This window comes from Lacerta agilis, chromosome 2 (genome assembly GCF_009819535.1).
Source record: "Lacerta agilis isolate rLacAgi1 chromosome 2, rLacAgi1.pri, whole genome shotgun sequence".
Classification (NCBI taxonomy): domain Eukaryota; kingdom Metazoa; phylum Chordata; class Lepidosauria; order Squamata; family Lacertidae; genus Lacerta; species Lacerta agilis.
Genome location: NC_046313.1, coordinates 32,171,208 through 32,191,163, shown reverse-complemented (window position 1 = coordinate 32,191,163; position 19,956 = coordinate 32,171,208). Strand labels below are relative to the sequence as shown.

The 19,956-nt window shown below is 42.8% G+C and overlaps 1 protein-coding gene across 1 annotated transcript; it reads left to right on the top strand.

Moving 5' to 3' along the window:
- Positions 1 to 1,313: 1,313 nt before the first annotated feature.
- Positions 1,314 to 14,222, top strand: WBP2 (WW domain binding protein 2). The gene is made up of 8 exons (XM_033139348.1): positions 1,314 to 1,426; positions 4,024 to 4,132; positions 4,767 to 4,902; positions 7,154 to 7,246; positions 8,248 to 8,382; positions 9,360 to 9,479; positions 10,685 to 10,761; positions 11,693 to 14,222. The coding sequence occupies exons 1-8, from the start codon at positions 1,368 to 1,370 to the stop codon at positions 11,744 to 11,746; spliced, it is 783 nt and encodes a 260-aa protein (XP_032995239.1). The 5' UTR covers positions 1,314 to 1,367; the 3' UTR covers positions 11,747 to 14,222.
- The last annotated feature ends 5,734 nt before the right edge of the window (positions 14,223 to 19,956 follow it).

The following is a 19,956-nucleotide window of genomic DNA, read 5'->3' as shown; positions in this document are numbered from 1 at the left end:
CAGCAGCGTACATGTGCCATTTGTTCTGATGTGCGTGTCGTGACATCAGGACGCATGCACACTGTGGAGTGACGCCCCGTTCCCGGGGGGTGCCTCCGCATTTGCCACCCTGGGCAGCCAAGCGGCTCCGTTTGCCACTGAGGTCAAGAGCTTCCAGGCTAACCTGCAGACCTCTATATCAGTGCTTCTCCAACTATCTGATGCGGGGGAAGGGCATTCCCCACCCCACAAAATGTGCCATGGTCAGTACCATATTTGGTCCTCAAAGCATCCCCCACCCCCAACCTGAGCTGTGAGTCACTGCAGACCAGCATCTAACGGCTTGTGGACCAGCACCAGTTGGTGGACCACCACATTGACTAACGATGCTCTTGATGTCATTGAACTGAACTCCACTCCTACTGGCTTTGAGCGATGTGGGTCAGAGTCCCACAAGGGCCACAAATGTCTCCCTCTCCCAGCGTTTCAGGTTTTACAACAATCTAGCCACAGTGTCTAGAGCTTGCTATTCAGAAGGTCGGCGGTTTGAATCCCTGCCATGGCGTGAGCTCCCGTTGCTCAGTCCCTGCTCCTGCCCACCTAGCAGTTCGAAAGCACGTCAAAGTGCAAGTAGATAAATAGGTACTGCTCTGGCGGGAAGGTAAACGGCGTTTCCGTGCGCTGCTCTGGTTCGCCAGAAGCGGCTTTGTCATGCAGGCCACATGACCCGGAAGCTGTCTGCGGACAAATGCCGGCTCCCTCGGCCTATAGAGCGAGATGAGTGCCGCAACCCAAGACTCAGACACGACTGGACCTGATGGTCAGGGGGTCCCTTTACTTTTACGTTTAGCACCAAACGAGCCATTTGCGCTGCAGTTTGTAACTTCAACCATATTTGCAACAGGATTTTCCTTTTTTCACAACCACTAGACCAGCATCAAGTTTTTTTAATTTATATACCGTATATATATGGTCCATGGGGTCACGAAGAGTCGGACACGACTGAACGACTGAACAACAACAACAAATATATATATATATATATATATATATATATATATATATATATATATAAAATATTTTCTTGATTTACAAAAGTACATGCCTGTCTTTCTTTTTTCTCTTAAGAAAGTTTTAAAAAAATATTCTTATTTACAAACGGCGGCGGCGACAGCAGCCGTTTTCTCTTCCCTAGAGACGGTCCAGCACCGAACTACATTTCCCATCATGCTCCATTTCCTCCCGCCCTCTTCCGGTCTCTGCGTTGCCCGGAGCGCGGCTACGCCGGAAGCCGTGAGCAGAGCCTGCGTAGCGCTTTCTTCACAACTTCGTTCTGCGGAGGCCGGCGGGAGCGTTTGCATCGCGGGGAGCTTAGCTGCTTGGCGGCCATGGCGCTGAACAGGAACCATTCCGAGGGAGGCGGCGTCATTGTCAATAACAGCGAAAGGTGAGCTGGTGCGACGGGTGTGTGTGTATATACTGTATATATGCCGTCCATAGCGCTGCGTCTGATGGGGGTCACCCCGCCCAGGGGCGGGGCAGCAAATGTTTACCTTCCTATTTCGCTCGGCCTTAACGTCTTTTCTTCCTTTCGCTGGAAATATTATAGCCCTGGATCCTGTTGGAGGATTCGGCCAACGGCACCTTTACTGCTGTGGAAGATTAGAGCTCAGCATTAATTACTTTCACGTTTGGAGGGCCGTAGCATCCTAATCCTTGCTGTAAATTAACCATGCATTATGTGAAATAATATTTCCTCTTGTCTATTTTGAACACGCCACAACTTAATCTGGTTGTCCTGAGCCTTTAGCATTTTTAAGGAAGGAGAGGCAACACTCCCCCCCCCCTATTTTCACAAGTTCATTAATGTTCCTAGGTTTCCCAGTTGAGGGCTTGCAGTTGTTTCTCTCTAAGATTGGGTTCCCTTCTAAGAGGGATTGATTGCTAAACCACTATGAGAATTGTATATGTGTGAGAGGAATAAAGGTCTCCTAACAACTTTCAGCATTTTAAGAAATTTCAGTTCCCAGGATTTTTTGGAGGAAGTCAGGACTGTTTAAATTGATATAGTGCTTTAAATGCATAGTGCAAATGGGACCAATGAGTAGCTGGTATCCAGGGCCAGGTAGTAGATCCAGGATGCTGGAGGGCTGGAACCAGGGAATATGCAGTTTCTTCATATTTGCTTGTTTTGAAAGTTGACATGACCTGTGAGTTCATGGGCATCTGGCAGAAGGATTTACCCTCTACCACTCTCATGTTTTGTTCTTAACCTTTTGTAGTTAAGTGTCTTGGTTACTCCTCATATAGGATTTCACAAGTTTGTCATGTCTGAAGATAAGATTTCACAGCCTTTGCTCATCTTCTCCAGGCATCAAACGTCAAAGTAATTAATGCTGAGCTCTAATCTTCCACAGTAGGAAATCAAATCCCAAGATTGCTGTTACCTCTTGCTAGTACCAGTATATGTAATGGGAATATTGCAGAAGGAGCCGTCACAATTGGTGCTTCATACACTTCTGCTGTAGGAGTGAATCTATTTAAACCATTATTAAGGCATAGTATAAAGGGATTACAGCTACAAGTGAAACTAGCATCTGGAAGGCTTACAGATGCCATCTTTGTACTGTACAGTATTGCAAAAATAAATTTTCAAGGGGGTGTTTTCCCTATCCTCTCCTCACTGTTATTTTCCTTCCACCTCCTGCTGCTCCCTGTATTTGTAGCAAAATGTTATGGGGCAGCAACTGCCTGGCACAGCACAAATATGGATGAAGAGCAGCACTGCACCCTGGAGATGGCAGCACACACACATGGGTATATCAACAATTTCCTCTGTGTATGTTTTTCTTCCTGAAACAGTTGGCAGAGTTTGTTGCAGGGTACATAAATATGCTGCAGATGGAAGGATGGAACAGGAGCATATTTGCCAGAGCAGAATTGAGATGGTGAAAATTCACCTGCATAGAGCCCTATTATACATTTTATTAAGTGAACATTGCAGAGCAGTTTATACACCACCATCAGTTTCACAGGTTCCTACAATGTTAGAAAATGCTAATGAGAGTACCTCCCCTCTTTCAAACTATATAGTCACAGTATTTCCTAACAGTCATGTAGATGAATAGGGGTCCGATGGGATCTGAAGGGACCTTTGTGTTCATATTGCATAAATTGGATACACTGAAATGGCTCATAAAATCACCACCACCACAAAAAAGCTGTGTGGAATTCCCACACCGCTAATGAGAGGACACTGTATGTAGGCCCTTCTTGATAAGATATTGCCTGTTGGGACATGTAACATAAGGCGTGAACAAAATGTTGCCATTGCAAATTGAATAGTTCTGGCAGGGTCATGGCCCAGTTCAGGAGTTCAGCCTGATCACTGGAGAGCTAAATATGTATAGAATAATGGATGTGTGTTGACCCTGCCTCCCACATTCTCTGCATGCAGAGGTGCACCCCTCCCCCCTGACTTTTTAGTGTAAAGGTTTGAAGCGGGCATTTGTGTGTTCAGCTGAATGCAGTTAGAAGCCTCTGTGAGATCAGGAATCCTGATTGTACAGGGTTCCTGATTGTGTGGAAGCTCTTAACCACATTCTGCTGAACATGGTTAAATGCCCCCTTCATGATTATTGGGGTGGAAGGGGGGCTACATCTGATGTGCTGAGTACATTGGGGGTGGGGCCAGTACATGTACCAACGAGGGCTCCTGTGCACACTTAGCCCTCCTGTGCTCAATCTGAACAGCTGAATATGAGTCAAGGATACCGGCTTTGCTGTTGCTATGCCTCTTGTGCTAATTAAATTTTGTGTCAGTTTTGTGTTCACTCTCCTATTTATTTTCGTTCAACCCCACAGACAATCAGCATGTTTGTACATGTGTTTAGCAACATGGACACATTGTATATGGGTTTCACTTGGTGAATGAGGCTGGGTGATGATCTGAGATTTGTCAGACCCCACATTACCTAACCTACAGAGAAATTATTACTAAAGAGTGAATCCATGTACCAAACCCCTCTTTTTGTGTGTGTATAGCATCTTGATGACCTACGATCACATTGAAATAACATTCCATGATATGGAACACATGCCGGATGCATTCAAAGGGACCAAGAAAGGCAGTGTCTTCATGACCCCATATCGAGTAAGTTGGCAAACATGTATTTGGTATGTCAAATTCTAATATGAAGAGAGAAGAATTTAGAAACAGACCACATGATTCTTCAGCACTTCTTTTCCTGTGAAGCTCCATGATGAATTGATGTTTTGAATCCCAGCTAGCTATTTGAAGTATCTTTAGTTGTGAAGCCAAGCATATTGATGTGAAGATGTAGGAGGGTTGGATGGAGTGGAGGAGATATGATGGTTATGATGATGATAAATTCAATTTCTTAACTTGCCTGTTTCCACATGGTCCCAGGGCGGGGAGGGTGAGTAGGTCCTGTTACTTGGAAGTCCCGTGAGAGGTGGATTTTTCCAGGGCTACGCATGTTCGTGTAATAAATCCATTAACCTTCGGGGGGGGGGCTGCTATGAAAGTTTCTGGAAAGAGGTGAGCAACAATGGCAGCTTATGTGTGTTTCTGAAATGCATTGCTGCATCATAGTATAAGTCGAATGAATGGCTTGGCTATTGTTCTAATGAATACATGAACTGTGAAAGTATTCACTTTGGAAGCCCATTTTAGTTTTTCAGATTTTAACTTCTAACAGTAAGATGGCTTTTTATTTTGGCGCTAAATGTACCTTTTAAAGGAGATGTATTATTTTTGCCTGCAGGTTATCTTTGTGTCTAAAGGAAAAGATGCAATGCAGTCTTTCATGATGCCCTTTTATTTGATGAAAGAATGTGAGATTAAACAACCAGTTTTTGGAGCAAATTACATCAAGGGGGAAGTGAAAGCAGAGGCAGGAGGTGGGTATCATACCAAAGCCATTGTGTCTGGTGATGCATTCAGTTTCTGACATGAATTAGAAAATGAAGAACTAACAAAGAATTTGGGTTCTTATGGACCACATGACAGCTTTATTACCAACAACAAACTTCTCTTAAGAGCTTAAGAATTGCAGTGCTGGATCTGATCAAGCAGCATTTATTCCAGGATTCATCTCCACCACTGGCCAGTCAGATGCTTCGGAATCTGATAATTCTGCACCTATTTAAACGTGGTGGTTTATATTTTTAGCTATGAATTTTTCTAAATCTGTTTTAAAAACTTTGTGTGCTTGGGTAGCCACTACAATATCTTCTGCTAGTACAGTGGTGCCTCGGGTTACATACGCTTCAGGTTACATACTCCGCTAACCCAGAAATAACGCTTCAGGTTAAGAACTTTGCTTCAGGATAAGAACAGAAATCGTGCTCTGGCGGCGCAGTGGCAGCAGGAGGTCCCATTAGCTAAAGTGGTGCTTCAGGTTAAGAACAGTTTCAGGTTAAGAACGGACCTCCAGAACGAATTAAGTACGTAACCAGAGGTACCACTGTATAATCCTTAAGAGTAGTCATGCTCTGTGTCAAAAGATACATAATATATATGCATCCTGAACCTACTGTTAGCCCAGTGCATTTTATTAGATGACCCCAAGTTGCAGTATTAAGAGAGTGGATAATTGTATGGGAGCACCCACTCCCCTCGGCCTTCAGAACTTCCTGTAATGAATTCACTGAACTCACCCATTTCTTCCTATCTTGTTCTCGTCATTCTTTGTCCTAGTCCTTGCCAAAAATATGAGTTCTATGAAAAACCAAATGTTGCATTTCTAGAAGTACATGCCAGAACTGCAGTATTGATTGTTTTAATCTGTCCAGTTGGGTCTTTAGAGAGAGTTAGGATTACCTTTCCAGAAATGGTTTCTAACTTTTCTTGCAAGCAGTTGAGCTCAACTACGTATCATCGTTAAAGTTCAAAATTCAGTGTGTCAAAACTCTTTTTTAGTAACAAAACTGCAAGGAATTTTTTTGTCCCATTCCTTCTCTACCTTTGTACTTCTGATGAAGCAGGATGTCACAGAAAAAAAATGAGCTCATGCTCCACTTTGCAGATAATAAAACTAAATCAGCCAAATTATTTTATCTATTTAGCATCCTTAAATGGCTCACAATGAACAGCAGTCCAGGTCCCAGAGAATTTAAGAAAGACGATTGAGCTATAACTTTATCTTGGCTGTAGCCTTATCTCTTTTGCCTGTGTAACTCATATTTCTTCATTTCAAACCTCAAACTTAATTCACTAAAAAGTACTTGAGCAGCATTTGCTTCTGTACAACATGAGAGAGGCTTTTGCCAAAAGTTAAATTAGCAATCTTCCATCCCACTCCGAATTCTGTCATTCATATAATGTATTAAAAGGCGGCAATTCTAAAGACACTTCCTCAGAACAGTTCCCTTTCCTGAATATATTGCCTCCACACATACTTGTGTCTCAGGTTTAATAGACACTTAGTCACATGTAGTGTATTGTCAGCAGTGACCTGGATGATATACTCTGTTTGTTTCTAAAATGGCAAGTTCTGTTATCATTAATTTTATTTCTTTAAACCAAGGGAACTTTTGTGAGCCTTATGATATAATTCCCATTTAATTTCTTGTCAAATGATTATAATTCCAGACTGATCTGTGGCTAGCTAGTGAGGGGAGTTGTAGAGTCTTTTTAGCAAATTGAATTTGCCCTTGCTGACTCAGAATAAATCTAATCTTGTTGATATTTAAGGTTGGCAGGCAGAATTTTGTTGTCCTTTGTTGTCCTTTAACCACATTCTAAGGGATGTGTTTCAAATTCATGTACCTTTCAGTCTTTTGACTCCACTCAGCTTGCAACCTTCTTAAGGACCTAAGATAAGAGAAAAGTCTAGTTACGTTTCACATCCAGAAAATTGCAACTCTACTTTTATGATAAATTACATAAATCAGAGATGGGTGGTTTTTGCTTTTAAACAATTTTTATTACCAGCAAATTTCCAGCTTGATAAAAACATATTACAAGCCGTTCTTTCATATACAAAAGAATATCAACTCTTCACATCAGAGAAGTGCATTACTTTGTCTCAAGGCAAATTAAAGAGAAACAAATCTTCATGTTTGGATACTGAATAACACTTGCTTTATAGGACAGCCTGATAACAGATACTCCCATTCCATTCTTACAGTTATTTTACCTTTTTCCTAGGAGGTTGGGAAGGATCCACAACTTTCAAAATGGCGTTCTCCGCAGGAGGTGCCATTGAATTTGGACAGCGTATGCTGCAAGTAGCATCTCAAGGTACTCACTGTTTTTTTGGTAAAAGAAGCCAGTTCAGCTAAATATAGTCTGAATATATTTTGCTGAAGAGGAGTGTGTGTGTGTGTGTTGGAGAGAAAGGCAGAGAGATATATATTAAAATATAGCCGAGTGATTTAAGTTATTTGAGAAATTCTAAGGGTTTGGGGTAAAATTGTACTTTGATTGAATAGCTTGCTTTGAAAGCTCTTACTAGGAGAGAAAATAACAGCTATTGTAGCTACAGAATCAGTAAAGTGAAAGCCATAGTGAAATTGCCAAGCTAAGTTGCAGCTTTTCATTGACCCTATTTGCAAAAAACAAAACCACTCTTGGTATTCAGCATCTCAAAGACACTCCATTATGTGTGGCACTAGGCAGGCACAATAGATGCTTTCACACCTGACCTAGCCCTTGCAACAGGATTTCTCTCTTCCACCCTGGCTCATTGTCATTAATGACCTGTTGTTCCATATACCCTCTGATTATCAAAGGACAGTCCAAAGTCCTTCCAGCTCCCTAATATGCATTGCTGCCTTTCTCCTCAACATCTTTTTCAGTCAGCCGCTCCTGCTGCTTCCCAATTCTTCCAAATGGCTGATAGTCATGGGAGCTGGGTAGATTTCCATGTCTCCTTCCTTGGCTTATTTGCTCAGTGAAGCATTTCTTCTTGTCATCTTTCCCTCCATCCCCGCCTGATGGGTGCATGAACACTAGGCATCAGGCCAGACAATTTACATTGCTGAATATTTCCTCTTTTCCTAGCGCACCAGACTCCTCATGCCAACTATGATCTCCATACAGCGCGTGCTCTGAACTAATTAAGATTTTATGGTGGTGTTTTAAGATACGGCAGGCCGAATAATTTATTCCTCTCACCCACTGCAGATTTCTTGACCTTACAGTAGCGAGTTTCAAATTTGTTGAAGTTGGTGCCCTATATTGTTTTTGGCTGATGTGTTTTTGAAACGGACACTGATCATAACCTTTCCTTTGTTTTACAGCCTCAAGGGGTGAGGTCCCCAATGGAGCCTATGGTTACTCATACATGCCGAATGGGGGCTATACCTTCCCACCGCTTGCTGCCAATGGGATGTACCCTTCTCCCCCGGGGTATCCATATCCTCCACCACCTCCGGGTGAGTTTTGAATGTGGGAGAGGGAATCTCTGTAGTTAAATTATTATTTTTAAAAAATTGAAAATGAGAGAAAAGAATAAAGCTCATTTGCTTTGTCTTGATTTCTGGCTGCTCCCTTGTTAAATGTGGACCACTTTTGTTTTGCTTGAAAGCACTTACTTTTAATAACTACAGAGTTCCCACAGACAACTTAGCCTATTCCTAATACTTCCCATTGTCAGGGAACTGTCCCCGATGCAGCGCAAGGTGGTGGAAGGCCTCTCTGGATGCTACAGGGAGCCCCAGTCCCACCTTGCCAGCAGCACCTCCTCTGGTAGCGAAAAGAGCGGCGAGACGTCCAGTGAGGGGGGGGGCAGAGTTCACAGGGGAAAGGGAGTAGAGGCTCTGGGGATGCAAGAGACCCAACACTCCCCCAGTCTCAAGGGCGATACAGGGGGAACGCAATTTCCGTCGCCCCAAAGACATCATGGGGTGAAAAGAAAGCATGGAAAGCGGGGTTTTCGTATACCGAAACTCTTTTGTTGGGGTCAGAACCGGAAGGGGCCATTCCCAGATTCTGACACCGCTTGATACAGACATGAACTTTTTAGCTCTGCACTGTACATAGTTTGCACAATAAAATCATTAAAGGAAACAGCGGACTCCTGGCTGCTTACTCGAGAGCAACTAACCGAGAACCTTACACCCATAATGAGGAGTGTCTTCAGATGCCATGAGGTAGTCTTCATGGCATAAGGTAGCCATCATGCTGTGAAGTAACTTTGAACTTGGCATTTTATCTGCCATAACTTGCCAGGCACAATACAGAAAAATGGTTTGCTGATGACAGGGTTGAATCTGACACTCTCTTCCTCTCAGATTCCCTGTTTTTAAAAATATAGACATTGCTTTAAAATGTATTGTATCAGCCGGAAGGTATATGGTTTAGTGATGCATTACAAAACTCTCTTCAAACATTTTATTCTCCCTTGGAGCAGAATTGTATCCTGGTCCCCCAATGGATGAAGCCATGGGATACATGCAGCTTCCTCCCCCTCCCTATCCAGGGCCCATGGAACCACCTGTCAGTGGTCAAGACCTTCCCTCGACTCCAGCAGGTAAGAGATGGGGCCAGGATGGCCGCATCACATGTCCTCTGAACAGTGACATATTTGTAAAGGGCCTCCAAGCCTGGATTCAGCAGGATTCATTAGACTTTAAGCAGCCTGAATAATGTTTATTTAGCTTCTCCTTGCAAACCTCCTAAAGTGGGGGGTTGTGGTTTTGGAGAGAATTGCATGGAGAAGCAAAACTTTAAAGGGCACCTTTCTAAAAATGGTACAGTTGAGGTTTCATGTTAAACATCATGTTCTAACACCAGAGCTAGCACAATCTGTTTACAAAGAAATTATTGTTTCCTCGCTGCCAACTTTGCGAATGCAATTAATGCAATAAGGGAAAATAGAGGTTTTCTTCTACATTGTGGGTGATCAGGATAGGGATAAAAATACAGCAATTGCTCCATCAGACGAGCCAGGCAAGGGTTGAGCTTTGTTTACCTTAGCAATGACGTAGAATAACAGTACAAGCTTTGCTTATTTGGTGTCACTGTGTGTAATACAGATTAAACAAGAACTACACACAGAGAGAGATGGTTTTCTAGGCATTTCTGAGGGCTGAAATAGATGCAGATCTGTGTCACCACTGAAGAGTTGCAAAATGGCAGAGAGCGCTTAATTTACAGTGACAGGTGGGAGGCAGTTGCTTAAACCTTTTCTTTCCCACTGCGTTCATCCCTGTAATCCCCCTTTCTCCCTCCTCCTCCACCAGTACTTCCATCTCCTGACAAATGCTTCAGAATCCAGGCTGGGAAACAAGGCAATGATTCAACTTTCCAAACTGGAATCTGTCGCAGATTTCTCGTTTGGCTCTTAGGACAGAACTGCTGTTATACAATCACAGATCTTGCAGCAAATTCCTACAGTGGGTCTGAGTTTGATGCTTGGCGATCGGTAATTTACAAAAAAGAAAACAGTTTACAAAAAGAATCAAACAGTAAGATGATAAGTTAGAGCAGTTAAAAACAAATATTTAAAATATTAACAAATAAAAATCAATGAATGGCAAACTAAAAACAGATTAAACAAGCATCAGCATTCTATATAGATGGCTAGGCTTAGCTTATCTAAAAAAATGTTTTTAGCAGGCACTGAAAAGAGGAAGTGAAGGTGCCTGGCTGACATCAGTAGACAGGGAGCCTCACCTGAGATGCTGCAATTGCAAATGCTGATCCTACCTAACCCATGATATGTTTTTCTTCCAGCTGAAGCCAAGGCTGCAGAAGCTGCTGCAAGTGCTTATTACAACCCAGGCAACCCACACAACGTCTACATGCCAATGGTAGGCTTTGCACCTTGCCCTGCGTGTCACTGCAGTCTTAGAAAGGAAGGGAAGATTGGGCACATAGTATTCCATCTTGCTCTCGGCATCTCTTCCATCCATATTATACTGTTGATAAATAAGACAAATTAATGTGGTGCAGCAGTCAAAGAGCAGGAGAGGGCAAGGGAAGCATTGAGGATTTTGTGAAATAGATCCTGGTGGCAAAAAAAGAGCGAGACTTGTTTCCTACCGTAGGGCAGCCTTCTCTGATGTGGTTCCCTCTAGCTGTTTTGGATGGCAACTCACATCACCCTTGATCAATAACCATTAATCCTGGCTGGGGCTGATACAGTAGTCCACCATCATCTGGAAGGTGCTAGGTTGGCGAAGGTTCTTTAGTTCAATACAAGAAATGTCCATGTAAATTCAAGAAGACGTTTCATATATTCTCATAACTCAATCACTTGAATAGTACTCTTGATGCAAAAAGCACATTGCAGTCTTCATAGCACTCCTTAGTGAATTTATTTGTAGAGCAGAGGTTGTTTTGGAGTTCGCAAGCTTAACAATATTTATTTACCTCAGGGCTGGGAAACTTCGGGGGGGGGGGATTTGCCAGTGGTGAATGGAGCTACAGCCAAAAGCGAGTACCAGGGGAGAGACAGATTGCTGTTGCCAGAGGTCTGACCTGATTGCTTACAGGGGTCTCCCCGCTCTTCCTTCTTTTGTGCAGTCTGTTTCAGCTTCACCCCCTGCATCCTAATAAAATTTGGCCACATACAGCCCTCACACCACAGGTTCACCAACCTTGATTTACATATTTGAGTGCTCTGAAGTAGTAAAATGGATTGCTCCTTCACGGTTGGCATTGTTTATGAGGTAATGAACTGAAGTTAATTCACACAATCTCTCTCTCTCTCCCTCCCTCTTCCCCTCTCTCTCATTTTAGGACCAGCCTCCTCCTCCTCCTTACTTTCCTCCAGAGGACAAGAAAACCCAGTAAACAGCCACCATTTTTGCCATTTGGCTAAATGTTGATTAGGGATATGACAATGGTAAGGACCATTTAACCTCCCTCTCGTACACGTAACTCCCACAAACAGCAGTGGTAGATACGTGCGGCATTAGAAAAGAGATCTAACATTTTCCTGGATTGTCACATATAGAACTAAAAATATATTGTTTTCTTCTGTATGGTTCTTTCTCCATGTTGATGATATAATGGAGAAAGAGTTTTGTTCTTCCTCTCCCATCCCATCTTTCAACTGTCATGGAGAACGTTCCTTCCTGAACAAAGACCACTTAAACTGAAAACCTAACCAACAGCTATTGAATTAGATAGGTGTTGACACCCTGACGGTGTTGACCAGCTCTTTCGTGGTGACGCTTCGGAAGAAAATCAACTTTGTGATCTACCAGACAATCCTTAGTTGCATGAACCCCTGCTATGTTGCGACCAAGGAAGTGCACTGATCTCTTGACAAGATCATCTGGTTCTGTTTGGACACTGGACTCTTCTGCCATTTCTTCCGCAAGATGCATGTATGGTGGAATGTATGCATCATCTTTTCATTTTGAACATTCCTGTTGAGTCACTTATGCATCTTGGTCCTTTTCTTTCATACAACGACAACAAAACATTGGCTGCAAAGTTCTGGCAGTAAAACATCATACCTCTGTGGTAAACTTGGTAATTTATTTGACCATGCGGTTTGATCAGTTACCTAAACACTAATTCCATCTTAGCAACTGAAAGCATTTCTAGGGAAGAAGATGGCTCGTATTTTGATCTATTTATTTAATTAGTTTTGTTTGATTTTATTTATTTGATTTTTATCCCTAGCATTCTGAGCATGTCATAATCTGAGGCAAAGCATTTCCCCTTTGGTTGCTTATGCTCAAAAGCCATTAATTCTACTCAAAGAGGTAGAGAAAGATCACCTTCTGGACTGGGGATAACTTAGATGATGTCTAAACTGACAGATGGGGAAACAAGAAAAGCCTCTTGGGGTTTTCTTCAGCTTCTGTTTCCTCTCTGAGGCAGAATATTAGCAATTGGTTTTGAATAGCAGTAGCCTTTTGATGCACGGAGCATAGCGGACTCCCAAAGATCTCAGAAACCCATTTACCAGAATATTTGGAATTTGGTATATACTGACAGAGCTCTGTGACCCAGCACACATGGGTTACCAGAAATCTATTTCATTAGCATCACTTGTGACTTACACCGGAATAAAAACAAAATCTGATTTGTACAAAAATCTTCCCTCTTTCCCTGTAATCTGTGACGCAGAGCAAATGCTTCAAATCATGGCTCCCTCAAATGCTAACTAACTGAGCCCATGCAGAAAACCTGGGACATCTGTTCACAATTGCTTTGATCCTTGGTATCCGGCAGTGTTTGAGACCACCCTAGTTAACTCCAGCTTTGTGCACATTGCAACACTGTTCCACTTAGCAAGGGATACCAACTGCTTCCTGTTGTTGCTGCAGAGATGTCCCAAGGAAAAACACAGGTAGTGCCTGTGGCCAAAATCATGGCAAAGTAGGATGGCTTAACTGCATGCCTCTGCAATGCTTGATTTGTGCTCCCCTGACTTAGCTGTCTGTTTCGTTTTGAATAACATTCCTGACCTTGTGATTTATGCCAGGGGGTGGAAGTGCAAACTTGTTTATTCTTTAAAATGTCCCTATTTGCATTGATTGCAGTTACCGCACTATGCTGCAAAATTGAGTGACAGCCAAGTGGATGAGAATCTTGAGTTTCTGCAGGAATCAAATTTAGTTTGTGTGCTTTTTTGAATAGTGGGAAAGGTGTTTCCTGCAGGAGCTCAAAAAACACCCTGTACTAATGAAGCTTGCTGGGATACTAGGTGTGTGATGCCCCAGATAGGCAAAGCCCATTTCTGGAGTCCTTAGTTTGAATTTTCAAATGCTTTCTAGCTGACAAGTGGTGTTAATGCGTGTGCACGCCCCCTCCCCATCTAATGCACTGACTTTTTTCTAGAATTGGTATTTAAACTGCAGTGATGTAAAGAAATGATTATTTAAAGAATTGTATTTTGGGGAAGTTCTATCGATACCTTATGGATGTGAAGTGGGTCTTCTGAATGCAAGGTTGACTTTTGATTTGCTCAAGACTGTGAAGTAAAGATAACTTACATCAACTCTCTGTGGCTCATTGTGACTGCATATTTGGGTGGGCAGCTGTTTTGCTGTGGTGAAATGGCCTTCACAGGGTTTCAGATGGAAGAGTCATTCTACAAATAAAGCCCAGGATGCTTGTGCAGGGTGATTCTCTTTTTGTGTCTTCCACTGATTTCTATCACAACTGAAGCAGAGTTAGTTAATTCCATCAGACCTTGTTTAAATAAATTGCATGGTTTTAGATATTATTGCAGAAGCCAGCTAAAAAAGAATCTGCATAAATGTATTCACAACTCAAGTGGAACACAATAAAGTGTATCATTTTTTCTGGATTTGCTTAACTATTTCGCTGGGTGTTTTTTTTTTAACTTGGACTGTCAACAACCTTCTGCCATAGAGATATTGAGCACTCCCAAGTTATTCCCCTGTCAAAGTCTCTCAGCACACAGAGTGCTCTTCTCTCTGAACATTCCTGTTCTGAATCAGATGGTTCTTGTGCCCTTATGTGTGTTTACTTCACTCCTCCACCAGAAGATTGATGCAAACCACAACAGAGGCTCAAATGAACAGATGAGGTGAGGAGGAGAGGAAAGGCAGAAGAGAGAGTGGTGGATCAAAATGGACCCTAAAGTTGCCACCTTCCTCACTCTCCGAACTTTTCTGTGAAATGCTTTATTACATTTGTAACCTACCGTTCATAACAAGGGGTGGAGAGACTACACCTTACAATAAATATGGTGCTGCTGTTTTCAGTGTCAGTCCCCCAAATAGACACACCTAATGTGTCCAGTGTCATTGTACTATGTGCTTTCCTCCACCAGTGCTCTGTGTCGCTGGCTGGTAGGGGTAGGGAAATTCACAAAAAAGGATGGTGGGGGACAGGCAGGTTTTACTATATGCTACAGAGGGGAAACACTCCTGACTGCTTCAAATTCTAAAATAGCCACCCGATGGGAGTTGTTGGGAGCACTTCCGTGTGGCAGCTCTGTGGTGGCGGTTCAAGTTTCCTTTAGAGGAAGGCAAGAGTTCCTGTTAATCACTCATGAAAAAATGCACAATTTGGCCCATGAAGCTCTTGCATGAAAAATCTAGAGTAGAATCTCTAGCATACCTTTTACTACTCCTGGTAGGAGGCACCTTGTACAATATCCAGAAATGAAGGTGATTTGCAACTTACCGTACTAGTTCTGGTGACTCCAGACTGTTTCTCCCAGAAGCAAGTTCAAGGAATCCATGAAGTCTGCTCTCACCTCTCATCACCTTCGCCCTCAGGTAGATGGAGTAAGCATTGCCACATCTGAAGAGATGGACACCTGCTTGATATTGCATTCATTCGTTTAAACAGTTTATATGCCATTAACCACAATTGTCTCTAAGCAAATTACAAGGGTACAATACAAAAAGTAAAAATCGGAAGTATAAAATCAAACTTCACTTAAAATGCCTGATGCAATAAAGAAATCTTCAGCAGCAGCTAGAAATTCAGTAGGGCATGGTCCTGTCTGATTTCAGCTAGAAAGGAATTCTGTAAAATTGGGCTTGCAACACTAAACAAACTGCCTGGTGGGTAAGGCTACTAGTGACTGGCCCAAAGACCTCCGTGATCAGGGAGTGATATAAAGAGGTAATACAATGCAGTGATGGCATTGGTGGCAATGTCTGCATTTCTGGGGTCTGTTGTTCAACAATGTATGGCTGGAAGACGACGTAGTCGTCTCAGTGATAATGAAAAATTATCAACGATAATTCGCATAATTCCAGAACTGTTATTTACACACACAGCATGCACATGTTGCCAGTGGAGGCTGGTCCACTAAGGCATAATCCTCCCAGGAGAATGCCAAGCAATTAAAAAGCCCTCCAAAATCTGAAAGCCACAATTTCCTTTCTCACATACGTTTTTTACTTCTCACAGAAGTTCTGCAAACATTTCTGTCAGGTCTCTGCAGCACTCAGCCAAACCCAAAACACAGCAGTAGCAAAGAAGCCCTTCAAGGCAGGCCTCAAATGAAGGCTTCCACTCCATCTGCTGTTATGAGGCCTAACCAGCATTCGTAACAGTATTATTGACCTATTAGGGCTGCCTTGAAGAGCAGTCTGAGCATGCTCAGAGCTGTTTTCTTGAAAGCTATGCCTCAAAGCACATTCTTCATACTGTAATTCACTAGAAGTTTATGGTTGCTAGCTTGAGCAGCTTTTTAAATGAAGAATAATTGTTAAGGTGAACAGTGTGTGTAAGTATATTTCATTAATATCCATTCTTAAATAATTTGCATTCATTTATGTGAATGGGAGGAGAAATAGTGGGTGGTTTCTATGTGTGTTGCAACCTTCAACACTGCGTGTTGTTGGGACAATAGGGTTTCTGGGTGTGGCTCTAGATTTGAGAGAGGTATAGAGTTTTGCATTGAAACATGCTGTGTGGTGGTCTACTGTGAGAACAAGGTGCTGGACTAGATAGGATATTCAGCAGGAAATTCTACTGTGGCGATTATGCAATATATTACGTATATAAAGGTTGCTTGTGGAATCGCCTTAGTAAATACAGACAGAAGTTCCTTAGTGGTAAGGCGGCTTATATCCTTTAGGCCTAATTCTATATCCTGTGCTAAGGTTTGTTAGGAGGAGTTGGTCGTGCTAATAGTCAAAGCCCTTAGTCTGCATCACACCCTGATTGGGTAGAATATTGCCTGCACATTTTCCTTCTCAGTAAAGCCAATTGGCAAGAGCCTCCCTATTTTCATACCTTTAAAAAATAAGTGCACCAGAGGATCTGGAGACTTAACATAAAAATCCTCCTTTCTGTCACAGGCTCATCGTGTGGTGCTGAGAACATTAATCTTGTGTTCTTTCATTTAAAGGGCTAGCCAACCAGCCATGAAATGACACAATAGTCAAGAGACTAGTAAATATTATTCTTTAAGATTTCAGAGATTACTAAGAATGATGCATACGACAAAGTGGGTTTTAGCCTCCAATAGCTTATGCCATAATGAATTTTTTAGTCTTTAAGGTGCTAGTACTGTTTTTGTTGTTTTTGCTGAAACTGGCAAACTTAAAAGGCAATTCAGAAAAGTATGGAGGTGCAGAGGATGGTTCAGATGAGAACTCTGTGTGCAGCATCTTTATGTAGTACAGAATTATCAATTGCATCTTGCCCATACACCCTACAGAGACTAGCTTGTCTTAGCAGACAGCCACACACTGGACGTGCCACAGATTTACATGTAAAGTCCAGTGTATGTAGGCCTGAATATCCTTAATGTGTGTCCCGGATTCTTTTTTTCCTTTTATACTAAGAGCTGTTCGACAGTGGAACAGACTCACACAAGTCTGTGGTAGAGTACTTCCTTGGAGGTTTTTAAGCAGAGGTTGGATGGCCACCTGTCATGGATGGTCTAGCTGATATTCCTGTATTGCAGGGGGTTGGACTAGATGACCCTTGGGTCCATTCAAACCCTAAAATTCTGTGATTCTGTGTTTCCAAACTAGCCCCCTCTCCACCATTTCAAAATAAGGGGCAGACAAGCTAGAGGGAGAAGTTTATTTTGTTTATTTATCAGTATTACATTTCTATCCATTCCACCTTTCCTCCAGGAGGCTGAAGGTGACATTCATGGGTCTCCTCTTTCCCCATGTTATCCTCACAGCAACCCTGTGAGAGACAGCAACTGGGCCAAGGTCACACACTGACCAATTTTAACCCTGGTCTGCCAGGTCCTAATCCACTTAAATTCCCTCCACCTAATTCCACATTCTGGAAAAAAGATACAGAAGTACATAAGCAGGGGATATGGGCATAGCCAGGGGGGTGCAGGGGGGGTAGCTACCCCCATCAAGTAAATAAATAATAATTAACCGACCAATTGTATCACAGATCGCTCAATTCTGCCACACACACCCCAACAAAATTCCTGCCCGCCCCCAAATCCTGGCTACAACCATGGCAGGGGAATAATGGTTTCTTATAGGTCAGAGAAAAATTATGGGGTTCTTTGTTTACAGTCCTGTGTGGCACCTTTAAGGCTAACCAATTCAGGCTGCAATCCTGTTCCTACTTATCAGGGAGCAATCCCTATGGAATTCAGTGGGGTTTACTCCTGATTAATATACAGCTTCGTTGGCATGAACGCACGCTCAAAATTGTGACAGCAGGGAACTCTTCAGAACCAAAGTAATACATTTTTCAGTTTGGTCAGGAGCTGTTTGTAAAATTGTAATGCATAAGCATCCACAGTAGCTTTGCAATGGCAGAGGATTGGGGAGAAAACCAGAACAACTTGGTCACACACACCTGTGACCACACACTGGCCACGCCCCTCCATGACCTCCTAGCAGCCCCACCTGGTCTAGTGGGTGCCAGCTGCTGCTGCATGTTGCTGTGTCCACTCCATCAACAACCTCAGGGGATTTATCAGCGCTGTACTGCTGCCTGCATTCCTGCTCAGTGCTGTCTTGCCCATTGGTTTACAATGCAATGAGTCAGTCCAGCGTGTCAGCTGTTAAAGCAGTTTCCTGCATGAGAAGCAAAGGCACACCTGGCAGAAGAATCTGTGTGCTGACCGAGGTGAGTTATGGCCTCCCCAATAGCACTGTTGCAAGCCCACCCACCTGGTCTTTATCTGGTTCGGCATTTGCCGGTGAGCTCTCTTCCAAACAAGGAATGCATTGATAAATCTGAGAGATGTTACGCGGAAAAATGCTACTTGCAGGAAAGAATTCAAGGCAGAGCAGGGCGGGGCAAGCTTCGGCTTGAGGGTTGTATTTCAGATAGTGCTGTTAGAGTTTCACTAGCAATGGCACCCCAAATAACTGCCTGAGGGAGAAAAATCTGAATGGTGCCCCCCTTCCATTTTAGTAATAATATTATGCTAAATTAATTACAACCTACCGGCCTTTCATGGAACTCTAGGTTTTGCTATTTGCTATCTTATTTTGCTAGCAATTTAGCTTTCAACAAGATGCCATTTTATAGAGATCTAGTTGACAAAAATTAGATGCGCAATTCAGGCTAGAATGCTGCAAAACGGGCTCATTACAGAATTTGTTTTGCGGATGAGTACCTTAATGGACTGTTACTGAGTTCTTACTGGTCAAATCTTTGTCCCAGGCACCCGGCCCAAAGTTGCAGAGGAGGGTGACCATGATGTTAAAGAGGTCTGAATACCAAGCCTTGCGGTTGAGGAGTTGGGTACCGTATGTTTAGCCTGGAAAAGAGGAGACTCAGACAAATATGATAGCCATCTTCAGATAGCTCAAGGGCTGTCACATGGAAGATGGAACAAGCTTGTTTTTTTTCTGCTCTGGAGGGTAGGATATAAACCAAAACATTCAATTTACAAGAAAGTAGATTCAGACTAAACACCACAGAAGAACTTTCTGACAGTAAGAGCTGTTCAACAGTTGAACTGTCTCCTTCGGGAGGTAGTAGATTCTTGTTCCTTGAAGGTTTCCAAGCAGAGGTTGGATGGCCCTCTGTCATGTACGCTTTAGTTGAGATTCCTGCATTGCAGGGGCTTGGACTATATGACCCTTGGGGTCCCTTCCAACTCAACAATTCTATGATTCTATTCTAATTTTAGGTGGAGTTGGGGGTTATGGAATACCCCGAGTACAATTATTTCCTCAACTAAATGATCTGTCTAGTGGATTTCACCAATCCAAACCTTGAAAAGATGTAACACACCCACTTGTGTACAAACCAGCCTTCTCTCTGCTACTGTTTAAAACAGGCATGGCCAAACTTGGCCCTCCAGATGTTTTGGGACTACAACTCCCATCATCCCTAGCTAACAGGACCCGTGGTCAGGGATGATGGGAATTGTATTCCAAAAACATCTGGAGGGCCGAGTTTTGCCATGCCTGGCTTAAAATAAAAAAATTCTTTCCAGTAGCACCTTAGAGACCAACTAAGTTTATTCTTGGTATGAGCTTTCGTGTGAGCTTTGGTATGAGCTTTGGTATGCACAGGAAAGCTCATACCAAGAACAAACTTAGTTGGTCTCTAAGGTGCTACTGGAAGGAATTTTTAATTTTATTTTGTTTTGACTATGGCAGACCAACACG